The 20840-nt window shown below is 44.4% G+C and overlaps 1 protein-coding gene across 4 annotated transcripts in view; it reads left to right on the plus strand.

Moving 5' to 3' along the window:
* Positions 1-1570: 1570 nt before the first annotated feature.
* Positions 1571-20840, plus strand: part of AZIN1 (antizyme inhibitor 1) — a 29114-nt gene continuing 9844 nt past the window's right edge. The window contains exons 1-6 of one of the 4 annotated variants that reach the window (XM_075141317.1): positions 1682-1978; positions 7822-7959; positions 17383-17580; positions 18505-18675; positions 19661-19834; positions 20139-20311. In XM_075141317.1, the coding sequence (XP_074997418.1) occupies positions 19733-19834; positions 20139-20311 (275 nt within the window). In that variant the 5' untranslated portion in view covers positions 1682-1978; positions 7822-7959; positions 17383-17580; positions 18505-18675; positions 19661-19732. Of the gene's footprint in view, positions 1979-7821; positions 7960-13675; positions 13747-17382; positions 17581-18504; positions 18676-19660; positions 19835-20138; positions 20312-20840 lie in introns of those variants that run through there. The other 3 variants (XM_075141314.1, XM_075141315.1, XM_075141316.1) reach the window with 3 other exon arrangements.

Consider the following 20840-nt stretch of genomic DNA (forward strand, 5'->3'; position numbering starts at 1 on the left):
TTCCTCCTCCTGCGTCTGCCTTCTGGAATAGGAACACAAACGAACAGGTAAGTCAGGGATGAAAGGTGCAATACAGAACATACCTGAGAAAACAGCAGTGTAAACCACTCCATTTTTAGTCCTCAATGCAGGGTTTGTTGCAAATGTATGTGAGAGGTTTCTAACTTTCTAATCAATGTGCCTACTTTTACTGACTTCATCCATAACCTACTAGCGCTGTTACCAGGAAAGATGAGACACTGTAATGAGACTGCATATATTTGTCAGTTCACTTCCTCCTCATTTAAAATTATTTGCAAAAGAGAAGGTGAGAACAGATGAAAAGAATAAACAAACTCCACCCCTGCATGCTGTGGAACCTCAGTCTCGTTTTACTTCTGAAGAGATGACAGGTGTGTATCTATTCATCACTTTTCTAAATTCTCTCTGCTATAAAACTAAACAAACCCAGCTTTGCTTTGGAAAAAAAAAATCCAAACTGTACTAAGATACCATTTTAAAAAGTAAAGGAATGTGCCCTGAGATGAACAATTACTTTCCAGAACAAGTATATATTTTGGTGGGTCTCGGTGAACTGGATAACTATGTATTTTAGTGTCCAGAAAGAATTGTGACTACTGGAATGAGTTTTTAAAAAAACCAGCCCTGTGTGGTTTGGTAAAGTTGACATGGCAGACTGGGGCTGGCAGATCTGGGTTCATCCTCAGCTCCACCATGGAACAGTTTTGTGACCTTTAGCTGAGGCACGTGATCTCTGAGTGGCTCTTTTCCACTTGCAGCTGAGCCGCGCTTCCTCACCAGGGTGTTATGAAAGTACTAAAGGCATTGGGATATGCTGAAGATGCCCCAGTGCTTCAGTGAAACTCTGTGAAATATATGGGTCAGCTAAATCCTTCAGTTCATATATTTACTTATGGGAGTCTTGAAGGCCTGAAATTCATGAAAGACTGAGGCTGCCAGGTATGCACTGTGATTAGCCTCCTCCAGTGAGTGTTATTAACAGCTCATCGATGCTCAGTGAATCAGTGCGAGCTAGTAGGCTGTCGTTAAGTCGGTGAACGAGGCTTCTGACTGGCCAAAAAGACCTGGTTTCTTTTCCCACCTGCTCAAAGCTGTAGTGACACAGGATGGGTCTTGGTTTTGTGGAAGCCATTACGGAAACACAAACTCAAGTTGCCATATGAACTCACGCATGGGTAACCGCCTGCCCTGGATCCTGAGGGACGCCTTTAGCGGAGCCCTACGTGGTCCCTGCCTTGCCTCCTGCCAGGAACTACAAAAAGACCCCAGCCTCTCCTGCAGCACCCACGGTGACAGCCAGGGAGGGCAGTCCGCCGGGGCCACCAGCCTCGCCGGGCGGGTCGCGTCCCCCGGGCCCAGCCCCGCCCCGCCCCGCCCCGCCCCGCCCGCACCTGCGCCCGGCCCGGCCCCGGCGGCAGCGCGGGGGCCGCTGCACCGCCTCCATGTTGGGTGGCGGGGCCCGGGGCGGCGGTGGCGGTAGCGGTGTCCTCCTGCCCGCCGGCGGCGCTCGGCGCATGCCCGCCCGCCGCCTCTCGCGCCCCGGCCCGCCGCGGGTGGGGGGTGGTTTCGGCGGCGGCAGCGCCTCCCGCCCCGCGGTGCGGTGACGCGTGGCGCCGGGTCCCTCCCCGCCCGCCCGCCCTATAAGAGCGCTGCCGGCGGCGGCCCCTTCTCCTCGCCTCGCCGCTCGCCTCGCCGCCCGGTGGCCGCGCTCCCGCCTTCGCCCCCAGCTGCCGCAGCCCCGCGCCCCCGGCCCGCTCCGGCTCTGTCTCTCTCTGCCTGTGCCCTCTCGTCCCAGCGCTGCGCTGCGCTTCCCCCGCCGGTCGCCCCCGCAGCCTATGGCCCTGGAAGGCGCCGCTGCCGCCGCCTGTATTTCTGCTGTAGGTTCCCACATCCCTCTTTAAAAATTCCGCCTAAAAAGAGAAGACGATTTACCAAATCTTTCGGGCCGTTATCTCACGTGAGTACCGGTGCCGGGGGTCCCGGCGCCCCCGGCCTCCCCGCCGGGCCGGGGCTCCCGCCGCAGGGGAGGCGGCGGGCGGGTGGGAGGGAGGCAGGCGGCGACGCCCACCGTGAGCCCCGGAGCGGGCCGGGGCGTCCCTTGACACCGGCGGCGGGAGGGAGTGGAAGGAGCTCTCCCCTCCCTGGGGCTTGGGCAGGGGCAGGCCCTTGTTCCCCCCAGTGCAAGGAGGGGAAGGGAGAGCGGTGGCCGCGGCACCCGGGAAGGGCGGAGGGGCGCCCGGCGGGCAGCACCGCCGCCAACCGCCGTGGCATTGCCGGTCGGGGAGGGGGATGGGGCTGGTTCCTCCCGCTGCCCTTTCTCCGTTCGCCCGGCGGCGTGGGGCGAGACCGGCTGCCACCGGCGGCGGCAGATGGAGAGCGGCGAGATGAGTCAGAGCCGAGGCTCCCCCTCTCCCCAGCGCGCAGCGAGGCGCCGGGCGATGCGGGGCCGCCGCACGGGGGGCGGGCGGGCGAGAGCCGGGGCTCTCCGCGCCCCGGAGGGCGGCAGTGGCGGCGGGCGGAGAGGGTCAGCGGCCGCCGCGCTAACATGGCGGACAGCCCTGCGTGTGAGAGGCGGCGAGCGGGAGGGGGAGGCCGGGGACCGGGGCGAGGGCTGCGCCGGGGCCGCCGTACCCCCTTCTCCGCCAACCCCGCAGGGCGCGGGAGGGCGGTGGGCCCTCCGGCTCCGCGGGGAGCGGGGGCTCGGCGGCCGCCCTAACATGGCGGATTCCTGCGGAGGGGGGCTGTGTGGTGTTTTCCCCCTCAGCAGCTGGGGCAGTGCCCCGCGGCGGGAGACCCGTGCCCGGCGGGCGTTGCTACCTCTCGCAGTGTGCCTCTTCCTGGGGAGGGGGCGAGGGGCGTCCTCGCCTGGACCCCTCAGGGAGCGGGGCTCCCCGGACCCGGTGTGCCGTCCCCTCGCCCTGTGGCAGCTGCCCGGGCTCGGGAGCACCGACTCCGGTGCAGGTCTCTGTGGATGTCTTCCCCTCGGGTGCACCCGCACGCAGGAAGCCCCCTCAGGCCCAGGGGGGAGCAGCTGCGTGACAGGCTTCGAGGCCAGCCTAGGTGGCAGGGCCAGAGAGGCTGGAGAAGTGCTGGTGCCACGGCCACAGCGTCTCTGCTTGCCTGCTTCTCAGAGGCCATGTTGTGTGTCTGTAACCGTGGCTATCCATCCGGGCTCCCACTGTCGTGCTCCTCTTTTCCCTTTCACCTGAGCTGTGCCTGTGGGTGCCTGCACGAGGCCTCACCCCGTCCCCCTCAGCATGGTGGACGTGGCGGGGGGACATGCCAAGGAGCAGGGCGGCAGCACGAGCTGTCAGGGCACTGCACAAGTTGTAAGGGTGTTGCACAAGTGACACTTTCCGGGACAAGCACTGGGATGACGGGGCAAATTGCCTTCACGCAGAAGGGCCAGGGGGTCCTCCAGGGTATGGAAAGTGCAGCCCTTCCCTCCTGTTAGCAGTCTCCTTGCTTTGCCAGGGGTGTTTGCTGGTTGTCTCAAGGACACACGTTTTCTCCCTCCCTTTGGTCAGTCTGTTAGTATAGCAGTAGCAGGTTTGGTGCCACCAGCCCTTCTGGAAGTCTCTTGGTTGAGCCTCAACCCCCTTGGCTTGGCTGCCTCCGCCAGTACTTGTGGTCCAGTCGGCCACTACTGTACTGGTGGCTTTTGGAAAGCATGGACAAACGGGTCCAGATGCTGCTCAGCTGCTGGCTGGGTGCATGTGTGTAAGTGTGTGCACCTAGATGTCAGGGTATTCTGAGTGTGTGTGTGCTCGCTGCGGTGCTGTTCCCTGTTTGGTGAGAGGTCAGCAGAGGTGCCTGTTACTGGTTGTAGGGGAGCTGGAAGTATGGTGTGGGAGCAGGGGGTTCATGCATGTGTAAGGGGGATGGTGCAAACGCAGGAATGTGGGGCAGCTGGTGTGGCCGAGGAGGATGCTGTTACTGCTCATTACTAACAGCACTGCAGGTCTTTTCCAGTTGGCAGTCAGGGCTCATTCAGAGCGCAAGAAGATGCCTGTCTATGCTGGGGGGGACCCTGGTTGTGGTGAAGAGGGAAGTAAGTGAGCTTAAATCTTCTTTTGAGCCTTTCTGAAGTGTATCTCCTGCAGTGCAAAATCCTGCACAGCCGACATGTGCCAGTAGGCAGAAGCGCTGCGTTTCAGACCTCTGCAGCAGTCTCCGGTGACCGAGCAGGATTTGATTGTGTAGTCCCAGTCGAATATAGCTGCCCTGAACGAAAACATTGTGGCGTCCTATAAAGCAGGTTAGACCTGCCTACCCTCCCGGCCAGACACGTGGCTGGGTCTCCTGTGTGGTGGTGGGTTGCGGGGGGGGGGGGGGGGGAGGGGGCGGGGAGTGCTGCCCCACTTCTAGCTGCTGAATTTTTGGCTCTGAGGGTACTGCACTTGCCCACTATGCTTCCCTGGCTAAATGTGGGAGGCAGTGGTGCTGGGGGGGAGGTGGGGGTTGTGAATAATGGTGATGGTAGGAGGGGTTTGTTCCAGTCTGGACTGGTCCAGTCTAGTTCTTTCCTTCCTGTCACCGTGTGAACAATGCTGCTGCCGCCGTGGCTGATGCTTGCGACACGGCAGCCCCCTCCCCGTGTGCTTCAGGCTGTACTGAGCTCTGCCTGCCGCAAGCTGAGGCCCCCACAGCCAGCCAGTCTGCCCCCCTCCCCATCCCACCTGCCGGGCCTCGAGCTCTAAACCCCAGAAAAAGAGGGGTCTTTACAAGACGTAGGGAGGGGGAGGGTGTTGTTTGGTGGTGAACAGCAATGGGAATGTTTCTCCCATGGGGACAGTTTTACTGGAGGCAAGAGACAGGCTTACTGCCTTTCAGGGCTGCAGTCTGCCCCCGGGCAAGCAGCTTGTGCCTCTCGCTGCTCCCTGTGCTGGAAGGCTGTGCAGGTGTGTGTTCGCAGCAATGCTGGGCTGTACGGTCTGGAAATGTTTCCATCTCTCCAATTGAAGAAGAGACAGAGTGCTCTGGAAGGGAATTAAGACTGTCCCTTCCTGAAAGGGAGGCTTAATTGTGTAAGGGTCTAATTTGGTTATAATGGCAAATTTCAGTTCCAAAAGCTGTTGATGTAGCACAGGAGCAAGAGTGCGGTTGATGGGAGAATTCCTCAGGGACCTGTGCTCCCTTCAGGACCTGCTCTGCCCTGGGAACCACCTTGCCACAACGCCCTGGCCCTGATCTGGAAAAGACCTATTGTAACAGAAGAATAGCTGGGGTTTTTTGTGGACCAGAGTAACTTGGTGCCTCCAAGTCTGTTAGTTGGTGTAAATATGCAAGGTCATCCTATTGCTGGATTTCTGTGGTTTGGTTCACGGATATTTTAGCTCAGGTCACTAAAGGGTCTCTTTTCGGAAATGGAGAGATGCAGTGAGTCATTTTTTTCAAAGAAAATGAATCTGTGCCCGGTTTTGTAGGCCTGTCTGTATCGGATATGGGGAGCTGAGAGGGCCAGTGAGCTGGAAAGGGCCTGGCCCTGACTGGCTTGCTGGTGTTCACAGGGCTTGCTGCGGGGATGCAGTTGTTCTGGCAAAACTATGCACTGTGGACGACTGGGGGGTTATTTTGTTCCTCATCTGAGTTTTACTATTCAAGTACAAAGTACAGCATTGCTGGTTGAGCTGCAGTCAAACTTGAGGCACCTGCTAGTAGAGTATACTAACAGATGATATATAAATAACATGCATATAGGTGTCACTTCAGTATTAAAAGGCAAAGCTGCCTTGTTGATTATTCCTGCAACTCAAAGCTGTTTAGCAAAGAATGTTTTTATACCTACTTTAAGACTCTTAAACAATGAATGCTTCATTGTGGCTGATCACATGTGCAATTTTTCTAAAACTGGGTTTGTCCATATAGGTTATGGACATCTAATACACTTCTGCTTAAAATGGTAGTCCTGCTCTGCCACAGTACAGCAAACTAACTCTTTGTGCTTGTTAAAGCAGAGTAAAATTACTATGATTTGAAAGGCTCAAATCGTACCATTTTCCTTTCTGGATATTTAATATCGGCAAACCTGCATAAAAGAGGGCAGTCAGACTATTTTCTGTACGTTTGTGTAGATCCTTTGGATGAATAATTCTCATTTAAAAGAAATTCTGAAGGGCAATTAGAGCTCAGCGCAGCTCAGAGTTGACTATTGCTACAGAAAATGATTGGTTTTCATTCCAGCTCCACGGGAACTTTCACTGCACGCTTCCTTCTTGGGTCATGTGAGAATATTTATTGGAATAGTACTGCAGGTGGTATTTGTCTGAAGCATGGCTTTTTAAGTTTTGCACTAAAGGTCATGCGCTATCCCTAGAAGCACCTTTTTTAATGACTTGTTTTGCTGGGAAGGTAAATTTAATTCATGATCACTGGAAAATTTGCCTGAGTTCTTGAGTATAATCAGAACAGCACTAGAAAATAGTGGAGCTGCTAGTTAATCTTACAAAAGGAAAGTGTAGCCAGCTTTTAAAACTGTTGTGTGCATGCTAAATGAACTAAATGTTACTGACTTCTTGCTTTAGTGGAAGAAAGGGATAAGATTAAATACACTGCATATACATTAATTCTGGCTGGCAAAATTCCTTAATATCTCAATTAATTTTGAAGCTCTGCGGTTTACTTTTAATATTATATGTTACTGAATGCTAATTTGTATGGTAAAGCTGAAGAGATTGCTCTGTGGAGTTGCAGTGAAACAGATACCCTCAAGTTGCATCCACTCTGTTTGTAATTCAGTACTTTATAGAGTATACTAGTTTAGTTTTCTAATAGCAAGAATAAGTGGAAAAATACACTTCAGCAGTTTGCTTAACTGTAATGCAGTTGAAAAGATGATGATTTGGGTTAGGTGATTCCCAGAAGCCAGGTTTTTGTAATCAGCACATGTAGTCTCATTTAAATAATGAGAGCAGCAAAGGCCTATTTTTACAATAGGTTGGTACGTTCCACGTTTCATGCCATAGACCACAGTGAATTTGTAGAAACTTTGTTGTATGTTGGGTTTACACATGACCAGTTCTGTACCATTTTTAATTCCATGAAAATGACAGCTCCTTTGAGAAGGAATAACTTCTTAGCAGGGCTGGTTAATGTTTCCTTGACTGCTTTTTATGTTCATTGTACTGTTTTGTGTGATTGTTTTACCTTAATTTGAGTAAAGTAGCCTTGTACTTTAAAATGCTGCTTTGGTGTTGTGTGTAATAGCCTTTAAGGGCCAGCTGAAACTTTTCCTCATTCCTGAAGGCAAGCATAAGTTTCTTTCTTTTTACTGTCTTACTCATCTCTGGATTTGTCTGTATGGTGTTCAGTTTCACTATAAAAAGCACTATTTTTCACCCACATGCGGTGTTCATCACAGCAGAGGAAGAAAGAACACAGCAAGGGAATTCTAAAATAGAAGGGGAGGGGAAGAATCGCAGTGGTTACAGGGTTAAAAACGCTTCTGGGAGGGTAGTCCAGTATTAAGGTGTACTACCCTAAAGCAGAATCAATGTAGAGCTCTTTGCTTGTAGTTTTGAAAATCTTCCACTTCAGACTATGAAAGATCAGTACAAACAAGCAGTCTCATGTGCCTAATTCATGTGTTTTAGCAGTTCTTCACACATCTGACTTGATCTGGTTCAGAGTTTACATTCACACTGAAAACTGGGCATTTTATGTGATTATAAACTTTCACGGTGGAGTGTGGCAAGCCTCCTTAAAAGCACTACTGAAAAGGTGTTTGTTACATGTTTTAAGATAAAGCTTTTATTTTGTTCTGGCTATGAAATTTATTTTTGTATGCTTTTTCCCTCACAGGGCAAAATCTCTGATCAAGTTTACAACTATCCAGAGGGCTTAGGAGAAGTGCTTTATAGAGAACAGTTCGACTTCAACGCTGAGCCACCTTGGGAACCTAGCTGATGATAGTAGGGTTCCATCTCCTAACTTGTCCATGTAAGTCTCTTTTCCTTCTCTCTTGATCTGTATGCAGGAGGATAAGCACTTCCAAAAATACAAACAGCATGTATTGGCTTTTTGATAAGCAAGATAACTGTCTTGATGTAGCTTATCAACATTTGAAAATAGTGGCGTGCATATTATATGGGGCTTTCATTCAAGGGAGGGCTATAATTTTTACTCACCTAATACTTTTCACCAACAGAGTTACCTGATGAATTTCTGAGACTTAAACATGTGTGAGTAAACTTTGTAGAAAGAGTTACTTTTCTGAATTAGGGCTGTTGGCTGCAGAAATCCTAAAATAAAATGCTGTAACTTCAGTCTCTCGGTAATTCTGAAGTCATGAATTGGCATTGCATGACTGTTAGCATCAAATCATGATTTGCTGAGTACTGTGTGATTTTTTTTTTACGGTATTTTATACTGAAATAGTTAAAATTTGTTATTGTAAACAGTAACTAATGCTGATCATAAAGGGTGTGCCTTCCCAAATGCCTGTCTCCATTATTTGCTAATTACTATCCACTTCCACAAATAGTTGTAGTTGAGCTACAGTAGAATGTGGAATTCTGTGTTGGATGGAAATTGTGTACCAATTATAAATGCCTTTACATTTTCAAGAGGCAAATAGTTATTAAAGAAAAACAAAACCCATGATAACTGGAAACAAATGAATGCGCATAGCTGATCTTAAGGAGCACAGAAAACTCTGGAATGTGTGTGGTTATCCTGTTCTGTTAACATAAAACAATAGCTTTATGTGGTTTTAACAATAGCCTTAAATGCATTTGTAATATCTGAGTTAAGCAGGTTTTATACAGTATTACTTTTTTCCTGTTTAGCTGAAGGCATTTTTGTTTGGCTTAGTACCTATAAATTATATAACGCTTTTTAATGTAAAACTTGAGAATGAGAGTGGTTAAGTGCATCTAACTGAGCCAGGTACTTTAAAGAGTCCAAATGCCAGTTGTGTTAGTATGTCTCCTAATAAGGTACTTAATGTAGATGATCCTGTTCTTTGAAGATACTGCAGTAAGGGAGGCACAGGGTGCACTTGGTTTATCATGATTTCTGGCTTTATCTCCAGAGGTTATGTTCTTTTTATTTTGTGTGAAACTTATTGAATTAACCGCATATATCTGGTTCTATGTAGATGACTGCTCTATTCAAGTGAATACAGTTAACACTGAAAATTCTCTGGCTGTCACTGTTACTTTGTAGGTGTCATATGATATTTATAAGCAAAAGATCTGAGAAAATTGTTTCTCTTCTTTAGTTTCTGAGTTTTGGCTCACTCTTGTATGTGGGTAGAACTCTTGCATGACATTTTGCACTTCAACAGGAATAAAGTAAAGTAGTAAAAAGATAAGAAAGGCATAGGAGTTGTTAGGAGGAAGGAGTGAACAAAGTATAAAATCTTAAGGTACTATACATGCGTTTTAGTTTTTAAAACTGTTCCGAAAGAATTTTGGCTTTGACCGAAGTTTTTCTCTTCAAGGAGAAGGCTTGTTCTGGTACCTTCATTGAGATTATGCTTTCTCTAACTGGTAGACTGATGTGCTGTGGCAAAGAGTGCAAGGTATAGCTTGTCCTAGAATGGAAATGCCACTGGATTTGCTGTATTTGTAGCTGAATGTTCAGATGATCTCTGTGTTTATTTTGAGCTTGGATCTATTATGTCTTCAGTAATAATATACTGTACACAAATATGTGTTCAGTATTGAATGTAGTGGTGATGTAGGTAGCAGTAGTCTGCAAGTGTTTGGCAGTAAATCTGTACCCGTTTTGGTGTGCTGAAGCACAGGTAATTGCCTCAAATACAGCTAAGGTGTAAGTTAGCTTAGCTAATTGGTAGTTTGAGTCCTGTTCAACTTGCAAAGTGATTTAATGGGAAAAAGGTCAATTGAGCTTTTAAATATAATTATTAATATTATGTTCCAATGGAACTCAAATAAAACTTCTGTCTGAAGGTTTACTTACATTCCCATTAAACTTGCTTCCTTTTTATAATTCTCTCTCTCCCACTTTTGTCCTTGTATTACACTGGCTAAGGAAGAACTTGGCATTTAGTTCTGTCTTGCTCTTCCAGCTCTGACTTCCTGAGCAGTCTGGCAACTGTGGTCTGAAGTCTTGCTCCTTTGAAAATCTGTTCTATTTATTGCCACATCTGGTTGATCGGAAATGGAGGGAATTAGCTGTGGAAATCTGATCTATTAACGAGCCCTGTCTATGCCAGTGGAAGCAGTAGTTATCTGGACTGGCTGGCCTTTAAAGCTCTCTTGACTTTGTCTAGGTGGGACTGGGTGGCAATCAGGGAACAGGAGGGCTGGAGGGCAATGGGGAGGCCAAATACTAATATTGACAAAGAAAGTGAGAGGATAGGACAGGGAAGTAACTGCTTGCATTGTCATGAAAGAGAAGTGCTGGTATGGTACCACAGAAGTATACATGAACTTAGAAGAGTACTCATTTTTGTAAGCTTTGCTAACTTATTGGCTTTGGATAATGTATTCAAACTTCAAGAAAACAGAAGGAGGTTCTTGAAAGCATGATTCCTGTAGAAGATCTCAGATGGGGCATTATTTTTTAGTATCTACCCCCTTTGCTTGCTTACTTCAGCAGAGATGCTCTTGTTATGTTGCTCATTTAACTATGTGGAATACTCCTGAGGGAATGGTAGGGTGCAACTAACCTAAGCTGTACAGGTACCTCTGCTATGACCCTCAGGGGATTTGTACTGAGAAGCAACTTGGGTAATGCACAATGTCCTCTGCCATTGTATATAAAGACACCTGCTTCAGCATTTCCATCAGTTGGTTAGTGGCTGCATTCAGCTAACTGAATGATAAGGATATAGGTTGGTGAAATGGCATCTTGGAATATTTTTTTTAAAAGATACTCCCATTATAAATAGGCATTTCCTGAACTGAAAACAGAGGACTCGTGTTTCTACTGTCCTAGTATACCTATTCGGTACTTAATTGCCAGTGTTAGTAACAAAATGCTTTTGCTTTTTTGATTTGTTACCCCTGAAGAACCAGTATTGTGAGGAATGCGAGATGAATGTATTTTACCTCTTTATGATTTTTGCATCAGCATAATAATGTCATAAATATTTATTTTGCTTAGTAAGACATGTAGTTGAAATACATATCGGGAGCCCGTTTGGTTTGCAGAGACTTTGTTCTTTGCAGAGGAAGTTTTTAATGAAAGAACCAAACCTCAAGGGTTTTTTTTCAGGCTAAACAATATGTAGTTCTGACAACGTAAAGAAAAAAAATAAATTGAAAATGATGTGTTTGTTATGGATGCTTGCATATGACAAGCATGTTTTTAGTCACTTTTCAGAGCATTTTAATTTTCTTCTATTCCATATGTCTGCATTAATTGCAATGTTTAAATATGTAAACTTTTATCTTAATGACTTCCCAGATGAAGAACTTTGTGTTAAACCCTAAAGAGCCTGAGGATGTAAGGCTTACTTCAAAGAAAGCAATTGCATGCCTGTGTAGAAGTCTCATACCACTTGACAGCTTTTGTTTGCCCTAAAATATATGTCCTGGAGCATTGTGCAGACTAACATTTCAGGTGGTAAAATGGGTGGTGTTACCACGCTAAGTCTGTCAAATCATGATTTGCAGCAAGTCAGCATTTCCAGCAAGGACTGAACTCTGTACTGTAATGATTTCTGACTCTTCTTACAAACATAGAATCATCCTCTCGATTTCCTTCTGCGTGTATTCATTTGATCTTTCATGGATTTTATCATTGATTCTCCTCCCCCTTCAGGAGGGGGGGCCATTCGGAACAGAGTAAGGTTATAGCACAATCCCAAATCCCACTGCAGGTATTAACCCCTTAAAGAAACATTTCTCAGTGGCTTGTGGTGGTGCTGTAGCAGTGCTGACAGGAATTTCAGTTTTCTCTTTGTAGAAGAAGATAGGAAGAATATTCTGAACAAGACTGAAAAGATGTCATTTCTTCCAGAGCAGGAGAAATTGGAGAGGAGGGGAATGGGCTGTGACTCTGAGGACAGAGGTTGGTAGGCTAATGTTAGCTTTTTCACTAGATGAATTTTGCTAAATGAAAAAGCTTAGATGTCATGGCCATGCTTAGAAAAAGCAATCGCTGTTTAGCAGTCTGGGAGAGGTTATACTAGGCTGTTTATGGTTTTTTGCAAGCTATTTTGTTAAGTCTGTACTAGCGTGGATTCCTTTTCGTCCCTGCCTCTTGACCATAAGATGCTTTTGGATGAATGAACTACAAGAGATATCTGTTTTAGGAAATGACCTTCATCGAAGCTAACTTACCAGATAAGTGTTCTTTTCGTTATTGTTGTTTTGAGGGAGTTAATGGTAAAGAGGCCTCCTCCCCCCATGCTTTACTTAAACCAGTTTTCCCCCTCCTCCCTACAGGATATCCCCAAAAGTAAAAGGACAGCTTTTGGAGGAAAGTATTTTTTTCTACACCATCTCTGTCTGAAAGCTATAGACACCACAATCATTAACTATGAAAAAAACTTTCTTTTAAGAGTAGTACAAAATTAGCTTAAATCTACTCCAAGACTTAAAGGAAAAAAAGCTAGCTGTTTAGATTGGGCTTCTTCATTTGAAATACGAGGCACAAGCAATTAGCCTGTAGGGGGGGTGTGTGTCTGGTAAGTCTAAAAATGTATTCAGTGCTGTGGCTGGTTCCACTGGGTGTACTGAGACCTCCCAGCAGGGCAGATCGGGGGTGTGCATTCATTCAGTGGAAGGGATTCTTGACCATCTGCACACTTTAGAGTGTAGGAAGTGGCTTGTAGTATGAAAAGGGGGGAGGGGGACACACACCAAAACCACCAAAATGGTTAAAATGTAGCTAAGTAGTACCCTTGTGTATACAGTAAATCCTTAAAATGCTTTAGTTTTGCCTTCAGGCTTTTTAACAGGTTTGTACAATATGTCAGGGAATTGTGAGCTTATGATCATAAACACAGAATTTGTCCAACTTGAATAAACAATAAAAAGAAGCTCAGATATAAGGCTTCTGCCAGCCCAGTCACTTCTCACATGCATTCAGTTGCAGGTACTTAGAGTATTTACTGGTTGGATGTGAGTGGGGAGGGAGAAAGAGGAACTGGGATCATGGAAGCTCATCCTGTACAGAGTTATAGTGTCAAAATGTTGCCACTGAGTTTTGTTGAACTTTTTCTGAAGTCATAGGACAGATTAGATGTGTCCTAAAAGATGTTACAGATTTAGATGCAGCACAAAACATATTTGAAATTTGAAAATTTTCCTTTATACACCCCTCTGTGTCACAAAAGGACTAAAAAACTTGTGGTTTTTGAATGGTTAACAGATATGCTACATTTGAATAATCTGCTGAAAATGGAAATCACTTTGCTCTTGCCTGTGTTCACCATGGTTGGTTTACTTATTCCTCTCTTTTGGTATTATTTTTCTCGCAAGAAGACAACAGAAGAGCTATTATTGTAGAAGAAAAGTTTAATGTATGTTACACAACCAGCAAGTTCCTGAGGATGCATAAAGTACTTTAAAACTTAGTTAAACATTAGGCTGTTTAAGTCATAGTATAAAGAAATTATGCTAAAAGAATTAAACTCTGCTGTTAGCTTTTTTATTCTTTTGATTTTCATGTCTTGAATACTACAGAACTATATCAAATTATCAGTAAAATCCTGATGCCAGCTTTTCTTTCCAGGAGGGGGAGGGGAAAAAAACCAAACCAAACCCTTTTTGGTACACTGCTCCTGGAAATCATGGATATTTTATGGAGGTGAACATGTTGAGGACTTTGTGCTAATCAGCTAGCAAATCAAGGATACTGATGAAGTACCTGTTCAGAGGGTGACAGTAGCTACATAAACATGACTGTGGTGTTCATGTTTGTTTCACTGATTCTAAGTCAAATTGAGTTCACAAGCTTGTCTTTTTTTTGTTTGTTTGGTGGTGGGTTTTTTAAGGAGTTTTAGGTGTTACTCACAAATTTAAATTGACATGTAAGATGTTTTTCCTGGTTATTATAGTGTCTACCACCTAGTCATAGTTTTTATAATTGTAATTTACTTAAATCCTTACATCAGTGTGATAATTATCTTGCTTTTTCATGATTGTTTTGGATCTTCAGGATTCCCTGAAATAAGCATATGACTTACTGTAGGTGTGAGACAAGTATGTTTTTACCCAGCATACTTGTCTTTATCATTCAGTTTCTGAATATAACTGAAAATTCTTGTTGCCACTGAGTTAAATTCACTTGGCAGTAAATACTTCTCTTAAGAAACATAGGTGGCATACTTGAGTTACACAGAAAGCATACAAAACTCTGCTGGCTCTTTTCCCCAGCATTGGGTGTAATGACAAGCAGAAGCAATTGCTACTTACTTGTCTTAGTATTAGCTTGAGCAAAAGTAGCTTTGTTCATATTAACAATGCTAACAAACTTATGTTGCAAATTGTGGATTTTTTTTTTTGACTGTAGGGAGGTGGTGGAAGAAACATGAGACAGAGTTAATACCATGGCCTTGTGACCATTTGAAGCCTAAATTATCTTCTTAGCTTCTAGAGTCTTAGTGAAGCATTTTTTACCTTCGGCTGTAATGTTTCTGGTTTCTATCAACACTTAATTAGAAAAATAATTTTGTTATTTTAAAGCCAAGTTCAGGTAGCTTTAGAAAACAATCATTTTTTTTTTATAAATACTATGCAACTTCCGTTGAGAGATTAAAAAAGCCTAAGGTGTTCATGTAAAGAAGGAATCTAGTTAGCTGGCTGGCTTTGATCAGTCTTGTGTTAGTCATAAAGATGACAGTTGAAACAAAAAAAGTCTGGCCAGTCAGTTGCTATAAACTAATAAACAGATTTTAAACAAGACCTACAACTCTAATGGAATGTAAACTGCAGATTGTTGTATTCAAATAAGGCTGATGAAGGGATATAATCAGCTGTTGGTAGTTTTCTGCTGTCTACTGATTTCTACTTGAGGCTGGCTATTTAATCCATATTCTGAGGCTGTGTATATTTAACAATGTTTTCTGTCTTGGGGACCTTGTTGATTCAGGTTGTCTTTTGGAAAACACTGCTTATAAACAACATCTAATTTGCAGTGAAGGTTGGAGGATAAGCAAGATGCAAATAAAGCTAAGCTATAACTGTTACTTTCTTTTAATACCAGTTCCACTTACTGAGATTAATTGTTATTTTTAAAACTACTTCTAGCTAGTGGCTTCTTTCTGGTAACCTCTATTGAAGTGAAGATTTTTAAGTGTTGTAGGTAATCTTATGAACAGAACAACAAAATAGATGTCTAGTAAATACAAGTGTGAAGGCAATGGTTATAAATTAGCATCTAAACAAAACCCAGAATGTTAACACAAATATGTGAATCTAACAAATATCAATGCTAACATTTAATCAATAAACTACAAGTTTTCTTTAACAAGTTCAGAAATGTTCATAGAATCATACAGGTTGGAAAAGACCTCTAAGGTCATCGTGTCCAACCGTCAACCCAACACACCATATCCACTAAACCATGTCCCTAAGTGCCTCATCTACACGTCTTTTAAATACTTCCAGGGATGGTGACTCCACCACTTCCCTGGGCAGCCTGTTCCAAGGCCTGACCACTCTTTCAGTAAAGAAATTTCTCCTAATGTCCAATCTAAACCTCCCTTGGCGCAACTTGAGGCCATTTCCTCTTGTCCTATCGCTGGTTACTTGGGAGAAGAGACCAACACCCACCTCTCAACAACCTCCTTTCAGGTAGTTGTAGAGCGCAATAAGGTCTCCCCTCAGCCTCCTCTTCTCCAGACTAAACAACCCCAGTTCCCTCAGCCGCTCCTCATAAGACTTGTGCTCCAGGCCCTTCACCAGCTTCGTTGCCCTCCTCTGGACACGCTCCAGCACCTCCATGTCCTTCTTGTAGTGAGGGGCCCAAAACTGAACACCGTATTCGAGGTGCGGCCTCACCAGTGCCGAGTACAGGGGCACGATCACCTCCCTACTCCTGCTGGCCACACTATTCCTGATACAGGCCAGGATGCCGTTGGCCTTCTTGGCCACCTGGACACACTGCTGGCTCATGTTCAGCCGGCTGTCAATCAGCACCTCCAGGTCCTTTTCCTCCGGGCAGCTTTCCAGCCACTCTTCCCCAAGCCTGTAGCGTTGCCTGGGGTTGTTGTGGCCGAAGTGCAGGACCCGGCACTTGGCCTTGTTGAACCTCATACAGTTGGTCTCGGCCCATCGATCCAGCCTGTCCAGGTCCCTCTGCAGAGCCTTCCTACCCTCGAGCAGATCAACACTCCCACCCAACTTGGTGTCATCTGCAAACTTACTGAGGGAGCACTCGATCCCCTCATCCAGATCATTGATAAAGATATTGAACAGGACCAGCCCCAGTATTGAGCCCTGGGGAACACCGCTCGTGACCGGCCGCCAACTGGATTTAACTCCGTTGACCACAACTCTCTGGGCTCGGCCATCCAGCCAGTTTTTTACCCAGCGAAGAGTGCACCTGTCTAGGCCGTGAGCCGCCAGCTTCTCTAGGAGAATGCTGTGGGAGACGGTGTCAAAGGCTTTACTGAAGTCCAGGTAGACCACATACACAGCCTTTCCCTCATCCACGAGGCGGGTCACCTGGTCATAGAAGGAGATCAGGTTGGTCAAGCAGGACCTGCCTTCCATGAACCTGTGCTGGCTGGGCCTGATCCCCTGGTTGTCCCGGACATGGCTCGTGAGCGCCCTCAAAACCAACCGCTCCATGATCTTCCCCAGCACCGAGGTCAGGCTGACCGGCCTGTAGTTCCCCGGATCCTCCTTCCGGCCCTTCTTGTAGATGGGCGTCACATTGGCGAGCCTCCAGTTGTCCGGGACCTCCCCTGTTAACCAGGACTGCTGGTAAATGATGGAGAGCGGCTCGGCAAGCTCCTCCGCCAGCTCCCTCAGTACCCTCGGGTGGATCCCAGGGGTATTACAGGCAGTCTTCCAGTTGCATACTTGAATACTAATGTCACTTAAGATGCTATACTTAAGAATAGCTGAGCTGAGGTGTTTGTACAAGTATGCTACACTTGCAGTACTTTCATAGTTAGCATAACTAAGATCAGTGTGCATACAGTCTGGGATTCTTCTCAAGACCAGCCTTGCATCAGTGGTTTCTTTCTCTTCTTTAAGTTAGTATCAGATTTAAAGGACGCAGCTTCTATTTTATTCTTGGCTTCAGTAGAATTGCGCTATCCTTATCCCTGGCAAATGGAGGGTGGACAGAGTGAAAAAATACTTGGTTTTTGTAGATTGTGTGTGTGTTACTCTTTGTAGTACATCAGATATAGGAAGCTCTTTCTAATTTTTAAATAGCGGCATAGTATGCTTTGTGCCTCTTTTCCCATTGATTCATGTTTTCTTTGTACAGTTTGTTGCATAATTTAAGGACCCGGATATAAGGCTTGGAAGCCCGTCCCTTGTGTTTCTTGGTTTATGACTGTCGGCTTTGTGGAATACGGCTGAGATGAAAGGATTTCTTGAGGATGCAAATTACTCCATTGGCCTGTTGGATGAAGGAGCAACTCTTGCAGATGTTATTGACAACTGTATTTATGAACATACTCATGTAAGTTTTATAAGTTTTCCAAATCTTCTAGTTTAGTTCTCTAAGTCTTCAAAGTAGGTCAAGGTATTTAGCACTGATAAGCTGATAGCAACAGAGGAACAGTTGGCTAAAACTCGCTTTATAAAATAGTTTCCTCATCTAATTCTACTTCTTTGCTGTTTGTTTGCCTTGGGCTGAATTCCATTGGGGAAATTTGGGCAACAATTGTTAACTCCCTGAGTGTGGCTAGCAGGAAAGTAGTCTTGCTGATGTAATTAAATGCAGGTTCCCATCTCATTGTTGGAAGAGATTTTATTATCAATGGAGTTTAGACCAGGAACCTGAAATTGGGCAAGTGGATATCACTGAGTTAGAAACTTTTTTTTTGCTCTTTCCCTAAAATTATGCCAAAGTTTAGACAAATATGTATACTGAGCCAGTTTAAAGCCATGTTTAAAATTTGTGTGGTCGGTCACAGTTGTATGGTTATACATCTTCCCATTACCCTTCTCTGTGTTGGAAACACGGGTATGAGCACATTATGAGGTGCTACCTTTTTTCTTTCAAGAAAATAAACTGGTCTAAAAGCTATTAAGGTTTAGCAATCGACTGGAAAGAAACTTAAATAATTCTGTATATACAATAATAGTTTTGTTGAATAAGGCTTCACTCACTTCTTAAGAGGCAGGAAGATGTTGTAGCCTTTGTTTTATAGACAAGATTGTAGAAAGAAAGAGCTTTTTAAAAAAACAAAGGAAGTTTCGTTAAGCAAATACTGTATCCTTAATATACCTATGAGTTGTTCACTTTTCCCTTGGTTTAGCAGAACTAATGTTCAAATGCAAGTGCTCTACTGTAGTACAGCAGATAGCTAAATCCCATGGCCTTCTGAACTCAGGTGTAGGATTCCCAAATCCTGATTCCTAATATTCTTTTTCTGTCTAGCAAATAAATAGGTAAACTACTGGCAACATGTCATGTCTCCAACCACTGGCTGGCTCACAGAGGATAGCTGCCTCCTGCTGCTTTCATTTACTCCTTTAGCTCAAGGGGTAGAGGCCTGTGCCATGGATCTAAAGCTCCAGATCCCATTCCTGCTGGTGACCCGTACAGGGGGTCAGTATGCTTCCACCCGATGGAATTTCTATTTGTGTTTTTTAAACAGAAATAAAGACATTGTGTACAATACGCCACAACATAGTTTCATATCTGCGAAAGTCTAGTGCTAGAATTGACATTTGATGTACAGTCATCGATCATATATTTTGTGATGGTCTTTAATTGATATACAGTAGGCCATTCATTTACAGGAGTTTTACTGAGTGCACATTACAAACAAATACAGAATGATCTGTTTGGATTTCGATCCACTACATCCACATCATGACTTGATATTGAGAAAGACTATGGTAACAGATGCACAAGGGGGACTGTTAAGTTTCCAGAAAAGTTCCTGTGCATTTTCTTGAAGATTATGTACTTGACTCTGCAACCTTAACACACTGAGTTTAGTTCTTAAAATTCTGTTTGAACTTTGTGCTTCACAAGATGTGGAGAACAGTCTCAAACTTGACTTCCTGAATTAAAATACTATTAAACAAATTTTCAGTAAAATGAGCTATTAGCTAGATGTTAAAATAATGGTAGTGCATTAGATTTTATTCCTTGTATAATAAGCTATAAATTATGTTGAGACTGTGGAAGCTTTCATCCCAGTGGATTTTCTTCCTCCAAAAAGTTGCAGACTTCTGAAAATACAAAGTTGGAAGAGATTTGTAACCTATTCTGTATTTTTAGATAAAATCTGCATTTGGCATTTAAGTAGTATCTCTTGTTCAGGAATCTCAGCATATCGTCTAAATAGCATTCATAGTATCTCTGAAGTGGTAGGTATTCCCTTTGATTTTTTTTTTTTAAACTAGTTCAAATTGCTAGGTGAAAGTAAAAACAAGAGGATTGTTCAAGGTCAAACCTAAAAGTTAATAGTAGGATGAAAAAAATGTACATAATTCTTTAAGACCTTGTTTCATGGGTTATTTATGTTTTGACAGCAAACCCACAATTTCAGACATTTTATTTTCCTACTTTTCCTTTTTTTTAGACTGGAAAAAGAGCATTTTATGTTGGTGATCTTGGAAAGCTTGTAAAGAAGAACATACAATGGCAGAACGTGATGGCACCAATAAAACCGTTTTATCCTGTAAGATGCAATTCTACTCCAGGTGTACTCGAAATCTTGGGAACCCTTGGCGTTGGATTTGCATGTTCCAGTAAAGTAAGTTTGTGTTTTCTGTGTATCTGTGTGTCTTATTTTCTTCCATCTGCCTGCTGTTTTAAAATCGGCTTTTTGGTATTAAGTGCCATGGTTACATATAATATAATTTAAATTGTGAACTCCTGTGTAACTGGCTGTTGCAAATCTGTACTTCCACCCTAGCAGTAGTGGATAGTTTTCTTTAGTGTACTTGAGTATTTAGTCCAGTCTAATTTACTGGACTAAATTAGAGCACATCTAGTAAAAATTCAGTAAAGATAGTGCATTGGACTGTGTCAAACTCTGGTATGCTCCTGTTTTTCAGTCTGAAATGGCATTGGTACAAGACCTGGGCATTTCTCCTGAAAACATTATATATACAAATCCTTGCAAGCAAGCTTCTCAGATAAAGTATGCAGCGAAAGCTGGGATAAACATCATGACTTGTGACAATGATATTGAGCTGAAGAAAATTGCACGTAACCATCCAAATGCTAAGTAAGTGTCAAAATTCTGGTTTTGCTTTCTATGTGGCGGAGATTTAATTTTGCCTGTATTTGGGATTGTTTGAGTTGCAACAAAGGTACATGACTTCTTCAATACAATTCACTTGTATCTATTTTTCTCTTCTCTGATGTCTCTTTTGAAGGTAGCTTTTTTGCAACTTTTTCCCTACTGGGTATCAGCTTCCTAATACGATAGTAAGGCCCTTGTTTTGGGAGAAATCTTGCATTTTGATTTCATAGGGCAATCTTCATTTAAAGATTTCAGTGATTAAACTTCAGCAGTCTGTCACCTTGTCATCTGCAAATACATCTTCCTCCTGCTCTGTTGTGGCTTCGGTATTTTCTTTCAGGCTATTCTGTTTGTGTTATTAGTGGCTTCAGCTGAAGTCAGGGCTGACACTATCAGCAAATGAGCATGTGCATTGGGTCCCATCTGGGGTTTGGGCATGCTCTGCTGGTCTATTAAATATGCCAGATGCTTTTTTATTTTATTTCTGCCAATGTATCATGGTCTCTTTTGG

The sequence above is a fragment of the Calonectris borealis genome, chromosome 2 (genome assembly GCF_964195595.1).
Source record: "Calonectris borealis chromosome 2, bCalBor7.hap1.2, whole genome shotgun sequence".
Classification (NCBI taxonomy): domain Eukaryota; kingdom Metazoa; phylum Chordata; class Aves; order Procellariiformes; family Procellariidae; genus Calonectris; species Calonectris borealis.